At 38.9% G+C, this 18,279-nt stretch overlaps 2 protein-coding genes across 3 annotated transcripts; both read right to left on the reverse strand.

The window, feature by feature from the left end:
- Window positions 1–5,825: 5,825 nt before the first annotated feature.
- Window positions 5,826–10,448, reverse strand: LOC117819593 (nuclear factor 7, brain-like). Of its 2 annotated transcripts, none has more exons than XM_034693041.1 (2): window positions 10,379–10,448; window positions 5,826–7,910 (listed from the first exon to the last, which is right to left on the reverse strand). In XM_034693041.1, exon 2 carries the CDS (start codon window positions 7,695–7,697, stop codon window positions 6,246–6,248), a length of 1,452 nt encoding a protein of 483 aa, XP_034548932.1. In that variant the 5' UTR covers window positions 7,698–7,910; window positions 10,379–10,448; the 3' UTR covers window positions 5,826–6,245. The 2 variants fall into 2 exon arrangements, with proteins under 2 accessions (XP_034548932.1, XP_034548933.1); XM_034693042.1 differs by lacking the exon at window positions 10,379–10,448 and adding an exon at window positions 9,907–9,965.
- A 2,036-nt stretch (window positions 10,449–12,484) lies between these two features.
- Window positions 12,485–14,299, reverse strand: LOC117818554 (nuclear factor 7, ovary-like). Its single transcript, XM_034691490.1, has one exon. The coding sequence runs from the start codon at window positions 13,967–13,969 to the stop codon at window positions 12,485–12,487; it is 1,485 nt and encodes a 494-aa protein (XP_034547381.1). The 5' UTR covers window positions 13,970–14,299.
- Between the last annotated feature and the right edge of the window lie 3,980 nt (window positions 14,300–18,279).

An 18,279-nucleotide genomic window follows, 5' to 3' on the forward strand; every position in this document is an offset into this window, starting at 1 on the left:
AGATAGTGGTCTTGGCTAGAACTCATCCCTGCTGGTCTAGGCTGTGTGCTCTACCTCCCCCTTACTAAATATTTTCTTATCTCTGTTTTGGCTTCCAGCTGATACTTCTCCTCCTCATCCAGATCCACTGACTAGTTTTAACTGCTTCATCTGACATTTCCTTTACTGTCTTTCTCAGACTCTGTCCACACACTCCCAGTTCTCCCAGTAGTAGAGTTGATCGTGCTACAAACCCTCTACACCCTACTTCTTCTGGACCAACAATAACCTTCCAACCTCGCTGCTCTCCGTTGCAAACTCTGAGTACCTAAGCTTCTTCCTTTCATAAACCTCCTCCACTGAGTCCTCCCAAGGGCTCCGTCAGCTCTATGTAATAAACTCTCAGCTGACTGCTTGACCAGAGTACCATGTCAGGCCTCAGATTAGTGGAAATGATCTCCTGTGGCACTGCAAGTTTTCCTCCCAAGTCTACCTGCATTTCCTAACCACTACCACCCTTTAGGTGACCTGACTCATGCCTCTCTAAGAGCCTACCTCCCGTACATTTCTCTCCCTCACAGACAAACTGAGTGGCTGCACTCTTTCCCTGATTACACCCTGAAGTCACCTGTCGTCTCCTACCTTCAATCCCTGCTGCTAAGCTCTTCAACACCTGGTTATGGCGCTGTGTATCCCGACCTTGGGACAGACTAACTTACAACCTGACATAATATGCCTTAATGTACTGTAGCTGTCCCTGCACACAATGGGCACGATGCGCCCCACCCCACCCCCACCCACCGTTTCAGGTTCTGGGGTGGTTGTAGAACACCGTATGTGCCCCTAACAGGAATCTAATGCAGTTATCTTCCATACACCACAGCTCTCTCCAGCTAAGCTTCCTCTTTTCTACACTCTCCCAATTTAAACACTGCCCCTGCTGAGCCTGAGCCACTGCCTTTGTACACCTAACAACTTCTTCTCTGCTCCACTTCCAGCTTCCTTCTCTCTTTAGGACCAGCCTTGTACCACATTGGTCGGCCTGAGCTAAGCCCCAAGCCCCTACGGCCTTGCTGCACGTTCCCTACAATCTCTAGGTGCTTAAGAGATGCCTCAGCTTCCTGTACTGCATCTCCTGGATTACAGTTGGATTTGTAGAGCAACATCTCTGTCCTAAACCTTTGCACACTGAAACTCTTCAGTTAAGCTAGTTATTGGTAGCTGGAGTAAGCCCTCTCCATACAATGCTACACTAAAACCCAGAGGAACCCCTAACCATTTCCTTATGTATGAAATATCCAACCTCTCTATCCTTTCCTCCTTTGAAGTTGGAACTTCGTAAATGGACAGTGGCCACATCAACCTCGGGAATGAACCAAACTGCAAACACCAAAGCTTCAACTTGCCTGGGAGTCCTGACTTCTCTATCTTTCCTATCCCCTCTGCTACATCTATCCTAAGCTGTTCTACCTGATCACGATCCTTCAGGTCTCCTTTATGCCATCTACCCAAAATCTTCACTGACTACCCCGAATAGATTGAATTTCTTCCTCATCTACATTAAACTTCCTGTCTGTTAGCTTCCCCTGGGACAATTAGATGCTTCACAACTTACTAGGCTTCATTTTCAACCTAGCCCATTTAAGATTATCATCACTACCAACTTTGAAGCTTTAATAAATACCTCCATGCTAGTGGAGAAATAGTACACCCTGCCATATGAAAGGAGTTTTTGTTGTTTAGCCTCCCTGTGAAGAATGAACATTTGAACAGGCAGACAAAGGATCTCTGCGAGTCTGTGAACACTCATAGCAGGTCAGGTAACTTTATAAAACTGTGTTTCTTTTTTGAAATCTAAATATTCTTTCAAAAGCAAAACTCACCAAGTTAGAGTTCTTCAGGTCTTGAGTGTTGTCCAGCAGAGACGTCACTCCCTGTGATGGTGTCTTCGGTGTGTTCAACAATGTCAAAGCCGCCTTTTTATTGTCCTTCACCTGTGTCACATGGTAAGTTATCAGGAGGCTGTGTTGGTATGTAGTTTGGTTATAAGCAGACGGTGTCAGGCTGTTAGATGAAAATATTTACTCCATTCATTGTACACACATGTCTGTGAGAAGACATTCAAAATAAAACGTATTATCTCTTTGTTTCTTATTTCAAAGTATCATAATGAAAACAACTCTCAAAGTCACCATGAACACCAAAGTAAGAGTCTTTAGTCTCTCTGTGAGGACTGCACATCTGAACAGATCGACTGACCCTAAACCAGTGGAACTACATTTTAATGTTGCAGCCAGCAGGAACATGTGAAACTACTTTAGCTACTTGAGAGTATGATTGTGTTTATTCACTGCAGTGTGATTTAATGTTTGATCTTTAGATTGAATACAGAAGTCTCAGTTAAAACTGTGATAAAGGAGGACCCACCAAATGTATTCCCTTCTTGTTCTGTGAACATTTCAGTACGACTGCTTCTTTAAACCTCCAGTTTGATTTTGATTTGATGTTTGAATTCAGTTCAAACACAGAAACATGCTCAGTTTTTAATTCAGCGCTCATATGACTCATTAGTTTCCCTCACTTGTTCACATATATTAATAATTCATCTCTTCTCTCAGTCTCTCTCTCTTCACTTTCACTCTCATTCACCTGTTCAGGGTGACGTGAGGACTTGAGTCTAATGACCATGCACCAGTTTAATGATTATTATAGGATTAACAAATAAAAACAAAACAAAAAAGGATCAAACTTTTGGTTTCAAACATTTCATAAATCTTGTGTCACTGAAGCTGCAGTCTTTGAAATGTACAAATATTCAAACTTCAGGTTTCAGCTTTCAAAGACATGAATGAAGTAAAAAAAAAACTGAGGTCAGTGTTGAAAAATGTTACAGAGAAACCTGTGGCCTTCTTTCTTCCTTCAGATATTGTTCATAAAGATAATTTATGTTGCAAAAATCAGAAATGAACTTGGAACACAACGACATCGATACCAGCTCACTTCACCTGAAATGACTGACTTCAGTCTGTCATTCAAAGAGACAGAGACAAGGAGACACTCTAACAGTCTGCCCTCTGCTGGAAGATTTAAGAACAACAAGTGAAACTGACAGGAGATCCAAAGAGCTCATTAAAACATCAAACATGTTTGATTGTGTCCACTCTTCTTTTCCCCTGGGTTCATATCAGAGCCAGAGTTAAAGGTCACAGAATCAGGATTGTATTTTGTGAGAACTGTCCCTCCAAAAGAGCTTTTTCTTTGTGAGTCTTTGTCCTGTACTCTTGTCTGATCCAGTACCAGTGTTAATGCTTAGTTGACCCTGTTTTATAGGAAAAGGTCAAAGGTTACATAAAGGCGTTCCTGTGTGACCGTTCCTGTCGATATAATAAGATTCACATATTTCAAGTGAGGGAGTTCACAGTATTACACAACTGCAGCTAACTAGCAGCGTAGCTGGCGTTTTCTTTGCATGACAGTCAACGGGACACTTGTTTGTTGTTGTTTTCCTTTGGATTTGTTTTCTCATTTTCTACTGAATGCCGTTTTACTCCACCTTTCTCCGTCTGTTTTCTCTGCTTTTAAAGTGCATACAGCTATTTTTGTCTCAAGATGATGTGATGAAGATGATGATAGTGATCAGGATGAAGATATTAAAGACTGTGGCACTATGAGGATGGTGACAGTGATGATGATGATGATGATGAAGGTTGATGTGCCTGCTTTTCTGCAGAGCTCTGTGTTGTCAGTGCAGAAAAAGCTGGAGCGCTCGTTGACCATCAGCACAGAGAGTGAACTGGTGCTTCTCTCAGCCTGCATGTCACTCTGAGGAACAGCACCTGAGCTCCAGCAGGGGGCGCACTCACACAGAGGAACACACACACACACACACACTCACACACACACACTCAGATGGATGGCAGTGTGTTGCTTCAAATGTTGCTGCACAATAAACTGAGTGCAGAATGAAATGTGACAGACAGTCCAGTCAGAGATAACTGCAGCTTTTTAAGTGTAGAAGAAGAAAACACTTCCCTTTATAGAAACATTTGACTTCTTAACAAAATCAAATCCACCAACACGGCTCACAAATCCTGATCCTGTGAGACTGATGGAAGCTGAAATCCTGTGTGAAAATGAATCATTGATCAGCTCCACATATAAACTACAATCAGTGTCCTTCTCTGCCGCCTTCCTGTCAGTGATTTAGTCTGATGAAGTGTTACTGAGATCATCTGGAGCTGCTGCTGCTGTGTTCACTCTGAACCTCGGCCATCCTCTTTCTCCACACACTGACTAAGCTGCACTGACAACACTGAGCTGGCTTCTCTTGATAGGCTGTCTTTCTCTCTTCCTCCCATTATTCCCTCTGTTTCCAACCTGATTCAGTGGTTTCTCTGCAGTCTCTCACCTCTTTCTAGTTCCCCCTCGTCTCTTTTTGTCACTTTGGCTTTCTCCTGTAGAATAATATGAATCCTCTAGCTCTCTGATTCTTCAGATTATTGCTCTGTTCTCTTACGTGCTACACGTGTTTCTCTAACTTCAGAAAATGTGTTAAGGTGTTCTCAATAAAAGGATGCTTTCAATAGAGAAGTCGATCAGTCTGTGTGTTCACTGCAGAACAGAGTTTTATTGATAGAAGTAAGTCAGGACATGAATGAAGTCATTCAGGTTTGGAGCAGAGGATTCACTAAGCACAAACAAAACATACAAGTGATTGAAAACAACATCAAGTGAATCCACAGTGATCCAGAGTGAGTCCTGAAGTCCTTCAAACACACACTCATGTGCTGATGGGTTGTTTCACACCTGAGTGACAGTTCTCATCAACTCACAGGAACACACGTCAGCTCTTTCACAATAAAAGTCCAGAAATGAGAAATAAAAGCTGCTTTGAAATCCTGAAAACACAGATTCATGTTCACATCAAGACTGAAGTGAGCACAGCCAGACACTTTGGAACCTATCAACACCCACATTTCAAAGAAAAGCTCAGCGCTTTAGAACGGAGACTTCTGACAATCCAGGTGAAAGTGTTGACTTCACTTTCAGCTTTAACCTCTAAAAGGAGAGAAAATGTGAAGAACAAGTCCTGGTTCAAACGATCTGTCAAGAACAAGAGTGAAATCAAAACATCAAACTCATTCTCAGATCAGAGAAATGATATTTCAGAGCAGCTGTTATTCTCACAACCTCAGTGACAGTTTAGAAAATGTCTTGTGATTTTTTGGATCCTCTGATTTGAATTGAACCTGAGACACAAACACAAACATCGTCAAACAGAAGTTAACATTTTCTCTACAACTTTTGACGATAAAGAAACAAAAGTATGAAATCAATTTGAGTTTTTTTGTCTAAATTAACATGAAATACTTTAATTAAAGAAATATGACTAATCTGTGTTTCATGATGGAAAGATAACAAAAATATTATAATACAGCAACGCCCACTTTTTAATATTTTGGAAACAAAAACAAAACTTTAAGAAATATATATTTTTTATGTAAGCAAAAAATGTTGAATGTATTATAAAAAAAATATTTTTAGGTATTTTTTCAATTTACTTTAAAAACCTTGAAGTTAAAAGATGAAAAGTAATGATGAAATAAAATAAAGTATTAAAAATACAAGGAAATATTAAATCAATGCTCACTGTTTTTTGCATCAAAAAGATGATTTTTTTTCAGGGAAAACATAAAAAAGTGAATATTTTGACAGAGATTATTTACAGACTTATTTACAGATTTACTTTAAAAACTTTGAAATTAAAAATGTTAAGTTTTGGTTAAATGAAATAAAATCCAATTGTTTAAAAAATGGCAAAATATTACATCAAAGTTCACTGTTTTTCTATTTTTCAAACTAAAACAAGATAATTCATCAAAGAAAATATAAAAATGTTAAATGATTTGATCAAAAATATTCATATCAAGTATTTAATGATCTAAATTATTCTATGGAATCTAAATGGTCCCAGTTCTTTCAGCATGTTTCCATCACATCAAACATTTCCAGCTAAACTGCTTCACATCAATAATAAAGCCGACTTTTGTAGATCAGCTTATTCTGTGTCTCTGGAATATTTTCTGGATTCTTCAAGAACTAAACAATGTGTGTCACCATGTCCGACGCTGAAAGAGTCCAAATGTGTTTTCTACATTTTCTTCATGTTCCTTCAAATCAAATGATTCTCAGCTTTAAAGAAAGAACTGGAATTATTAGTAACAGGAAGAAAAACCTCCTCCATGATGACGACATGAATCAATCAGTCAGACCTCACCGCCCTCGCTGAACATCACACCAATCGACCTTTGACACATTTTGAGCTCACAAGTTTTAGCATCACCAGACTTTCCAATACTGAAATATGGGAAGACTCTCTCAGTGAAAGTGTTTCTGTAAGTGTAGATGTGAGTCATGTCTTCAGGGTCGTAGAAGGACAACTCCCCCCTGTCATAGTCCAGCTGGACTCTGATCCTCTGGAGACTCTTCTTCACTTTCAGAGTCTCATTAAGACCATTTGTGTATTTTCCACTGCGATACTTTAAATTCCAGATTCCATATTCTGGTGAAGCAAATATCTTTCCCTTCCTGTCAACTGACTCTTTAGCCAAACCCACATTCCAGTCAGGATGGTCTCCCACCTCCACCTCCCAGCTGTGTTTCCCTGAGCTGAAGCCCTCAGAGCCCAGAACAGTGGGATACTTAGTGTGTCTCTCTGGATTGTCAGGAAACTTCTGATATGTGTCTCCTTGTCTCACACTGGTCAGATCATCAGACAGATAGAGACAGCTGTGTGCAGTGTTTGGGTCCAGAATGACCGGACTGAAGTGGACCCAGTCCTTCATCTTCTCCCAGACTCTGAAGGACAGGTTGCCCAGGTGTTTGGCCTCATCTATCAGCGCTCCTGAGACCAGCTGTGGATCTGACTCTGAGCACTGGACTCTGGCTCTGGTCTGAGTGGGTTTATAACTGCTGAGGAAGGCCACGTTGTGTTTCTGCAGGTCTTCTTCAACAGCACAGATACTGTCTGACAGAGAGGAGATCTGCTCCTGAATCCTCTTCATCTCTCTGCTGATAGTCTTCCCCTTCTGCTCCTCTTCCTCCCTCAGAGCTGTCAGTCTGGACTCCTCTTCCTCTTTCAGGAACTGGTGGAGCTTCTTGAACTCTGCTCTGATCTTCCTCTCTGTGGACAACAGCTGCTTCTTGGAGTGTTGAATCACTTCTTTGTATGTTTTCTCCACCTGTTTGTATTTGTTCCTCTTGTCCTGTAGAGACTTTAAGTCAGGTTTCAGCTGCTCCTTCAGCTCACTGACTGCTTGATCTACAGGAACCACAGTGTGACCAACATGGTGAGGAAAGTCACAGACAGGACACACAGCTCTCTGTTCATCTTTACAGAACAGTCTTGGCTCTTCTTGATGTTTACTACACACCACCTCCACCTTCTTCTCTCTTTTTTCTGTCTCAGATGATCCCACTTTCAGTCTCCCAGAAAACAAGTCACATAGTTCCTTCAGACCAAAGTTTACTATTGGATGTTCTTTTGATGACTTTCTTTTACAGATGGGACAGTTCTTGTTCTCAGTTTGTTCCCAGAATTTCTGCAGGCAGCTTGAACAGAAGCTGTGGTTGCAGCTCAGAGACACAGGATCTGTGAAAGTCTCTGCACACACGTAGCAGTTCAGGTAACTTTCTAATGGAGCGTTTCTCTCAGCCATTTCTCTTGATATTTGCCTTCAGATGTCAGACTCACCAAGTTAATGTCTGTTCCTCTCAGAGCTTTAAAATCCTCCAGTTGTGTGTTTTCCAGCAGAGACCTCACACCTTGTTTTGGCGTCTTTGATCCATTCAACAAGTCCAAATCTTTGATTTGTCTTCACCTTTGTCACGAGGTAAGATGTTGATATTTATTCAGTTCATTGTGCACACACCTGTAGACAGAGGTATAAAGAAAACATGTAAATACCTCTTTGTTTATTTCTGCTTTTTGAAGTATCATCATGAATACAGCTCATAAAAACATCACTGACAGAAGAGGAGAGTTTTTGTTGTTTAGTCTCCCTGTGAGGACTGAACATCTGAACAGGCCGACTGAGATGGGACGCTGTTTGTAAAGTTGTGCACACTGAAAATAAAAACAACAATTCTCCACATTTAGCTCCAAAACATCAAGAAAACAGAATGTGAATTTTTGAGTCTCTTTATTTAAATTACACTGAGAGCAATATTTGTGATCTTCTTCACTTTTAATTTTGTTGTAAAAATGTAATTTAAGTTACAGTATTAAATCCAAATGTTTATTTAAATATAAATATTAAATGTTATATCTAAATGTTAAACATAAATCTAAATGTTTAATTGTAAATGTAAATGTTAGATTAAGTTACTACAAATGTAAAGTATAAATACTAAATATAAAGATAAATGTTAACTGTAAATATGAATGTTGATTGTTAAATATAAATGTTAAATGTTGCATCTAAAAGTTAAATTTTAAATATAAATATTGATTGTTGGAAATAAAAGTTATATCCAAATGTTAAATATTAAATATAAATGTTGAATATAAATGTTTAATATAAATATTAAATATAAATATTAAATGTTAAATGTTAACTATAACTGTTGATTGTTAAATATAAAAGTCATATCTAAATGTTAAATCTTAAATATAAATGTTGAATAAAGATGTTTCATATAGATATTAAATATAAATATTAAATGTTAAATATAAATTTTAATTGTTAAATATAAAAGTTATGTCTAAATGTTAAATATAAAAGTTATGTCTAAATGTTAAATATTAAATATAAATGTTAAATGTTAAATATTAATATTAAGTGTTGCTCTGCATATTTAGCTAATATGCAAATTCCCACTGCCCCCTAGCAGAAATACCAAAATAAAAGCTTCATAAATCGTGTATCACTTTATGAACTTAGTTTGTTCGGACCATAGACTGGGTCAGTACTGTCTCTGAGCATTTTGGTACTAACGGCACCCCATACAAAATAACACTTAAATTTAACATTTATCATTTATATTTATATTTAAAATTTCGATTAAACATTTGTATTTTAATTTAACATTTAGATTTTTATTTAGCATCTGGATTTAACAGTGATTGAAATATATTATTCACAACAAAGTTAAATGTGAAGAAGATCACAAATATAAAAAAGTGACTTTAAAAAAAATTCACAGAACGTTTTATGAAGTTTTGGAGCCAAATGTTCAGAATAGTTTCTCTTATTTTTAGTTTGCACAACAGTAGACCGTTTAAAATATGGACGTAGTATCCATGATGTCACCCATCTGTTCCTGAACGCTGTTTTGAAGCCAATCGACGGAGGCAGCCATATTGGAAATGAGGAACTCAAGCAGGCAGAGTGTGACGTAAAGGGGAGGAGTTTAAGCCTCCTAACCAACAGCTATGCGTTCCCGACCAGGAGTCAAGTCAGTCATGTCCTTATTTGGGCAAAAACTCGTAATCTTAATATCTTCTGAACCGTCACGTTAGAAAAAATTAACCCCCCCCCGTACAGTGTGTGCCGACAGGGAGATTAGCTACTGTAGCCAAGACGTTTTTTGTACCAGGCTGTAAACATGTTTATTAATGCTGCAAACATCGTCTTTTTCCCATTCATGTCTAAGTGGTTTCTGGTGTTTCTGCTGCCAGCCTCAAGTGGACTCTCGATGAACTGCAGTTTATAACACTTCCGCATGGGCTTCATAGATTGAGACCGATAGATTGAGACCGGAGGTTGCCGCTTGTGCACAACTTTACACCACTCACCAAATGTGTTCCCTTCAGCCTCTTTAAGTCCCTCAACACTATTAGGTCAGATGGGACAGTTTTAGTTCTTACTTTGTTTCTAGAATTTCTGCAGGTGTAACAGATACAAGAAATGATATAGTACAACTTACCCCTTTGTATTTTCACATTTTGTTTTTGATATGGATTCTATGTCATATAGAGTCATTTCGCCAAAATCCTTTGTCCCTAATGTTTGTAAGGTCTGGTATTGAGAGAGTTGTATTGATTGCACGACAGCGTCCTCTGCTGGAGCTCTGTAGACTTGTGGGGTACACTTGATATTTTAATGCCAGTCTGATGTATCTGTTCTTGAGCCTTTACCAGAGGGAAAGTTATATTTCTTCTGTTATGAACAGAATGAAACATGTATTGGTGCCAAAAGAGGATATTTAGGACTGTTTCATCACACAACGCAGAAAGCAAGCACACACAGGTTACAGAGGCAGCTTCAACGGAAGCTGTGGTTTGAAGCTCAGAGACACAGGGTCTCTGAAAGTCTCTGAACACTCGTTTCAGGTCAGGTAACTTTCTGAAACTGTGTTTTTTTGAAAATCTAAATATTCTTTCAAAAGCAAAACTCACCAAGTTAGAGTTCTTCAGGGTTTGAGTGTTTTCCAGCAGAGATGTCACACTCTGTGATGGCGTCTTCGATCCGTTAAACAATGTCAAAATCTTCTTTCACTTTCTCTGAACTGTGTCACATGGTAAGTCATTTTAAGGAAGTGCTGCTTTGTGGTTTAGTCACCAGCAGGTCGCGTCAGCACTTTAGCAGAAGTTCATATATTTCAGGTCTTTGTGCACACGTCTGTGGGGGATACATTTTGTAAGGTTTCATAATGAATACAACTCATACAAACTCAAAACTGAGAGGTTTATTTAAGTCTCTTTAAAACTGATGAATGACCCACCAAAGGTCTTCCCTTCAGCCTCTTGAAGTCTTTAAAGGTGACATATCATGCAAAATCAACTTTTTAATGGTTCTCTACCTGAAATATGTTTCCCTGGCATGTCTACAAACCCCCCGAAAATGAAAAAAATCCATTCTGCCCCTGTTCTGATTTCTCCACCTTTCTGTAAATGTGTGCTGAAACGAGCCGTTTCAGATTTCCGTGTTTTTGTTACGTCACAACGACATCTTGTCTGTAAAGGAAGTCAGAGCTCGGAGCTTGTTCAGCCCATAGACTGTATAAAATACAACTCAACTCAACTCCTCCATTTTTCATTACCTGCACACATGTGTGCTAACAAGGAGCTTAGGAGGGAGGCATGCTAGTTGTAGGCTGTCTTAATAAACACAAAGGTCGGTTTTACTCCCCACGTCTGCAGATTTGAAGATCTAGTGGATGATTTTTATTTATCATGGAAAAGTGCTAGCGCTAGTTAGCATAGCCACATAGCTACATGTTCGTAGCTGTGTACCAAGACACACGTCGACATACTGACAAATAAAACAACAAGAAACACAAAATCTGTGACCAATCCTTCAGAAAGGTCCTGCTGCAGGCGCCTCTCCGTCAGGATCAGATTCTGGATCAGATTCAGAGGGTTGAAGTAACGCGGGTCTGTGAGCAGAAATGTCTATGCAGCCAACATGTAAACATTAGATCAATGTGCTGGACAGCCGAGGCCACATCCACTTCCTGAGGGGGCGTGGTCAGAGAGAAAACAGACTGTTCTGAGCAGGGCTGAAAAAGAGGGTTTTTCAGGCATGCCAAAATCTGATTTCAAAGTGTTTTTTTGAGCATAAACTTTAAAGACATGTTTTGGGGACCTTTTAGACCAATATATGTTGATGAAAAAGAGCATAATATGTCACCTTTAAATGTGAAGCTAGAAAAGTCTCCTAAGGTGAGGATGTGTCTGTGTTCAACTTTCTCACAATCTGCCTTCAGTGAAACCAACCTCTGTGATCATTAATAGCATAAACGCAGCCGTCAGGTCTTATTACAAGCATGGTACTTTACAAGCTGTCCTGTTTTCAAGTTCATTCAGGACTCAGACAAGTTGAAACCCACTACTTCTGATCATGTGAGGAATCCAAACACTCACACCAAGGAACAGGTTTTGATATCTCCTAAACACTGCTGCAGGTTTTCACTCAGTTACATGAAAATAAACTTTGTCACAACAAAAGAGAAGACAAAGATCAAACCTCTGAAATGATTCTGTTTAATGACGCTTATTGTTCATTAAATTCTAAGGGGAAGAATATTTATTTTCATAGTGTCTCATAAATCAAATCATAAAAAGGAAATAGGTGCTTTTTTTACTTACTTCATTTATTGCAAATTCCTGCAAAGCTGCCAAAAATATGAAAACTAAAGATGATGAGCAGGAGGGCAAAAACAAACATACACACATTCAGGCTTGTTAAAGATCGAAATGGAATAAAATCCAATTGTTTCAAAAATGTAGAAATATCACATCAAAGTTCACTGTTTTTCTATTTTTCAAACTAAAACAAGATGATTCATCAAAGAAAATATAAAAATGTTAAATGATTGAATCAAAAATATTCATATCAAGTATTTAATGATCTAAATGATTCTATAGAATCTAAATGGTCCCAGTTCTTTCAGCATGTTTCCATCACATCAAACATTTCCAGCTAAACTGCTTCACATCAATAATAAAGCCGACTTTTGTAGATCAGCTTATTCTGTGTCTCTGGAATATTTTCTGGATTCTTCAAGAACTAAACAATGTGTGCCACCATGTCCGACGCTGAAAGAGTCCAAATGAGTTTTCTACATTTTCACCAATCGACCTTTGACACATTTTGACTTCACAAGTTTTACCAGACTTTCCAATACTGAAATATGGGAAGACTCTCTCAGTGAAAGTGTTTCTGTAAGTGTAGATGTGAGTCATGTCTTCAGGGTCGTAGAAGGACAACTCCCCCCTGTTATAGTCCAGCTGGACTCTGATCCTCTGGAGACTCTTCTTCACTGTGACAGTCTCACTAAGACCATTTGTGTATTTTCCATCACCGTGCCATAAACACCAGAATCCATATTCTGGTGAAGCAAATCTCTCTCCCTTCCTGTCAACTGACTTTTTAGCCAAACCCACATTCCAGCTAGGATGGTCTCCCACCTCCACCTCCCAGCTGTGTTTCCCTGAGCTGAAGCCCTCAGAGCCCAGAATATCAGCAGTCTTAGTGTTTCTCTCTGGATTGTCAGGAAGCTGCTGATATGTGTCTCCTTGTCTCACACTGGTCAGATCATCAGACAGATAGAGACAGCTGTGTGCAGTGTTTGGGTCCAGAATGACCGGACTGAAGTGGACCCTGTCCTTCATCTTCTCCCAGACTCTGAAGGACAGGTTGCCCAGGTGTTTGGCCTCATCTATTAGCGCTCCTGAGACCAGCTGTGGATCTGACTCTGAGCACTGGACTCTGGCTGTGGTCTGAGTGGGTTTATAACTGCTGAGGAAGGCCACGTTGTGTTTCTGCAGGTCTTCTTCAACAGCACAGATACTGTCTGACAGAGAGGAGATCTGCTCCTGAATCCTCTTCATCTCTTTGCTGATAGTCTTCCCCTTCTGCTCCTCTTCCTCCCTCAGAGCTGTCAGTCTGGACTCCTCTTCCTCTTTCAGGAACTGGTGGAGCTTGTTGAACTCTGATCTGATCTTCTTCTCTGTGGACAACAGCTGCTTCTTGGAGTGTTGAATCACTTCTTTGTATGTTTCCTCCACTTGTTTGTATTTGTTCCTCTTGTCCTGTAGAGACTTTAAGTCAGGTTTCAGCTGCTCCTTCAGCTCCCTGACTGCTTGATCTACAGGAACCACAGTGTGACTCTGGTGGAGAGAAAACTCACAGACAGGACACACAGCTCTCTGTTCATCTTTACAGAACAGTTTAGTCTCTTCTTGATGTTTACTACACACCACCTCCACCTTCTTCTCTCCTTTTTCTGTCTCAGATGATCCCACTTTCAGTCTCCCAGCAAACGAGTCACACAGTTCCTTCAGAGCAAAGTTTACTCCTGGATCAGCTTTGGATGACTTTCTTTTACAGATGGGACAGTTCTTGTTCTTACTTTGTTTCCAGAATTTCTTCAGGCAGCTTGAACAGAAGCTGTGGTTGCAGCTCAGAGACACAGGATCTGTGAAAGTCTCTGCACACACGTGGCAGTTCAGGTAACTTTCAAAAAGAGCGTTTCTCTCAGCCATTTCTCTTGATATTTGCCTTCAGATGTCAGACTCACCAAGTTAATGTCTGTTCCTCTCAGAGCTTTAAAATCCTCCAGTTGTGTGTTTTCCAGCAGAGACCTCACTCCTTGTTTTGGTGTCTTTGATCCATTCAACAAGTCCAAATCTTTGATTTGTCTTCACCTTTGTCACGAGGTAAGATGTTGATATTTATTCAGTTCATTGTGCACACACCTGTAGACAGAGGTATAAAGAAAACATGTAAATACCTCTTTGTTTATTTCTGCTTTTTGAAGTATCATCATGAATACAGCTCATAAAAACATCACTGACAGAAGAGGAGAGTTTTTGTTGTTTAGTCTCCCTGTGAGGACTGAACATCTGAACAGGCCGACTGAGATGGGACGCTGTTTGTAAAGTTGTGCACACTGAAAATAAAAACAACAATTCTCCACATTTAGCTCCAAAACATCATGAAAACAGAATGTGAATTTTTGAGTCAATTTATTTAAATCACATTGAGAGCAATATTTGTGATCTTCTTCACTTTTAATTTTGTTGTAAAAAATGTAAGTTATAGTATTAAATCAAAATGTTTATTATATATAAATGATAAATGTCATATCTAAATGTTAAACATAAACCTAAATGTTTATTGGTAAATTTAATTGTTAGATATACATATATTATTAATGTTAAATATAAACACTAAATATAAAGATGAATTTTAACTGTAAATATATGTTGATTGTTAAATTTGAATCTTAAATGTTAAAAATAAATGTTAAATGTTACATCTAAAAGTTAAATGTTAATTATAATTATTAATTGTTAAATCTAAATGTTAAATCTAAATGTTAAGTGTTAATTATAAATGTTAAATGTTACATATCCTACGATCCTACATATTGCGATCCTACATATTGAGCTAAAATGAAAATTCTCACTGCCCCCTAGCAGAAATACCAAAATAAAAGCTTCATAAAGCGAGTATCACTTCATGAACTTAGCTTGTTTGGACCATAGACTGGGTCAGTACTGTCTCTGAGCATTTTGTACTAACGGTGCCCCATACAAAATAACACTTAAATTTAACAATAATCATTTATATTTAAAATTTCGATTGAACATTTGTATTTGTATTCAACATTTACATTTTTATTATTTAGCATCTGGATTTAACAGTGATTGAAATTATTCACAACAAAGTTAAATGTGAAGAAAATCAAAAAGATAAAAAAGTGACTTTTGAAAAATTCGCACTACATTTTATGAAGTCTTGGAGACGAATGTGGAGACTTGTTTCTTTTACTTTCAGTGTGCACAACTTTACAAACAGCGTCCCATAGACTGACACTAAACCAGTTCTACTTCTTTTTATTTCTCAGCCAGCAGGAACAACACTCAGTTTACTTCTTTCTTCAAAGGTGATTTATTCACACACTCACCAAATGTGTTCCCTTCAGCCTCTTTAAGTCCCTCAACACTATTAGGTCAGATGGGACAGTTTTAATTCTTACTGTTTCTAGAATTTCTGCAGGCAGCTTGAACAAAAGGGATTTAGGCTGCAGCTCAGAGACACAGGATCTCTGAGAGTCTCTGAACACTCGTGTCAGTTCAGGTAACTTTCTGAAACTGCTGGGTTTTTAAAAAAAATCTAAATATTCTTTCAAAAGCAAAACTCACTAAGTTAGAGTTCTTCAGGTCTTGAGTGTTGTCCAGCAGAGATGTCACACTCTGTGATGGTGTCTTGGATCTGTTCAACACTGTCAAAATCTCATTTAATTGTCCTTCACCTGTGTCACATGGTAAGTTATCATTAGGGTGTGCTGGTATGTAGTTTGTTCACCTGCAGGCGATGTCAGGCTGTTAGATGAAAATATTTACTCCATTCATTGTACACGTGTCTCTAAGAAGACATTACAAATAAAACGTATTATCTCTTTGTTTCTTATTTCAAAGTATCATAATAAAAACAACTCTCAAAGTCACCATGAACACAAAAGTAAGAGTCTTTAGTCTCTCTGTGAGGACTGCACATCTGAACAGGTCGACGGACACTAAACCAGTGGAACTATGTTCTTATGCTGCAGCCAGCAGGAACATGTGAAACTACTTTAGCTACTTGAGAGTATGATTGTGTTTATTCACTGCAGTGATTTAATGTTTGATCTTTAGATTGAATACAGAAGTCTCAGTTAAAACTCTGATAAAGAAGGACCCACTAAATGTATTCCCTTCTTGTTCTGTGAACATTTCAATACGACTGCTTCTTTAAACCTCCAGTTTGATTTTGATTTGATGTTTGAATTCAGTTCAAACACAGAAACATGCTCAGTTTTTAATTCAGCGCTCATATGACTCATTAGTTTCCCTCACTTGTTCACATATATTAATAATTCATCTCTTCACTCAGTCTCTCTCTCTCTTCTCTTTCACTCTCATTCACCTGTTCAGGGTGACATGAGGACTTGAGTCTAAAGACCATGCACCAGTTTAATGATTATTATAGGATTAACAAATAAAAACAAAATAACAAAGGATCAAACTTTTGGTTTCAAACATTTCATAAATCTTGTGTCACTGAAGCTGCAGTCTTTGAAATGTACAAATATTCAAACTTCAGGTTTCAGCTTTCAAAGACATGAATGAAGTAAAAAAAAACTGAGATCAGTGTTGAAAAATGTTACAGAGAAACCTGTGGCCTTCTTTCTTCCTTCAGATATTGTTCATAAAGATCATTTATGTTGCAAAAATCAGAAATGAACTTGGAACACGACGACATCGATACCAGCTCACTTCACCTGACATGACTGACTTCAGTCTGTCATTCAAAGAGACAGAGGCAAGAAGACACACTAACAGTCTGCCCTCTGCTGGAAGATTTAAGAACAACAAGTGAAACTGACAGGAGATCCAAAGAGCTCATTAAAACATCAAACATGTTTGATTGTGTCCACTCTTCTTTTCCCCTGGGTTCATATCAGAGCCAGAGTTAAAGGTCACAGAATCAGGATTGTATTTTGTGAGAACTGTCCCTCCAAAAGAGCTTTTTCTTTGTGAGTCTTTGTCCTGTACTCATGTCTGATCCAGTACCAGTGTTAATGCTTAGTTGACCCTGTTTTAAAGGAAAAGGTCAAAGGTTACATAAAGGCGTTCCTGTGTGACCGTGCTAACCAGCGTCCTCTGAAAACAGAAGAAATAGCAGCATGTCCAAAAGTGTTGTTCCTCTGTTCTTCTTCGTGTGTTTTGGAGCCTTGAGAGTCGATATAATAAGATTCACATATTTCAAGTGAGGGAGTTCACAGTATTACACAACTGCAGCTAACTAGCAGCTTAGCTGGCGTTTTCTTTGCATGACAGTCAACGGGACACTTGTTTGTTGTTGTTTTCCTTTGGATTTGTTTTCTCATTTTCTACTGAATGCCGTTTTACTCCACCTTTCTCCGTCTGTTTTCTCTGCTTTTTAAGTGCATACAGCTATTTTTGTCTCAAGATGATGTGATGAAGATGATGATAGTGATCAGGATGAAGATATTAAAGACTGTGGCACTATGAGGATGGTGACAGTGATGATGATGATGATGATGATGAAGGCTGATGTGCATGCTTTTCTGCAGAGCTCTGTGTTGTCAGTGCAGAACAGCTGGAGCGCTCGTTGACCATCAGCACAGAGAGTGAACTGGTGCTTCTCTCAGCCTGCATGTCACTTTGAGGAACAGCACCTGAGCTCCAGCAGGGGGCGCACTCACACAGAGGAACACACGCACACACACACACACACTCAGATGGATAGCAGTGTGATGCTTCAAATGTTGCTGCACAATAAACTGAGTGCAGAATCAAATGTGACAGACAGTCCAGTCAGAGATAACTGCAGCTTTTTAAGTGTAGAAGAAGAAAACACTTCCCTTTATAGAAACATTTGACTTCTTAACAAAATCAAATCCACCAACACGGCTCACAAATCCTGATCCTGTGAGACTGATGGAAGCTGAAATCCTGTGTGAAAATGAATCAGTGATCAGCTCCACATATAAACTACAATCAGTGTCCTTCTCTGCTGCCTTCCTGTCAGTGATTTAGTCTGATGAAGTGTTACTGAGATCATCTGGAGCTGCTGCTGCTGTGTTCACTCTGAACCTCGGCCATCCTCTTTCTCCACACACTGACTAAGCTGCACTGACAACACTGAGCTGGCTTCTCTTGGTAGGCTGTCTTTCTCTCTTCCTCCCATTATTCCCTCTGTTTCCAACCTGATTCAGTGGTTTCTCTGCAGTCTCTCACCTCTTTCTAGTTCCCCCTCGTCTCTTTTTGTCACTTTGGCTTTC

This window comes from Notolabrus celidotus, chromosome 9 (genome assembly GCF_009762535.1).
Source record: "Notolabrus celidotus isolate fNotCel1 chromosome 9, fNotCel1.pri, whole genome shotgun sequence".
NCBI classification, from domain to species: Eukaryota; Metazoa; Chordata; class Actinopteri; order Labriformes; family Labridae; genus Notolabrus; species Notolabrus celidotus.

What these genes read in the sequence shown, in the direction of transcription:
- LOC117818554 (XM_034691490.1), bottom strand. Translation starts at nt 13,969, where the DNA reads ATGGCTGAGAGAAACGCTCTTTTTGAAAGTTACCTGAACTGCCACGTG.
- LOC117819593 (XM_034693041.1), bottom strand. Translation starts at nt 7,697, where the DNA reads ATGGCTGAGAGAAACGCTCCATTAGAAAGTTACCTGAACTGCTACGTG.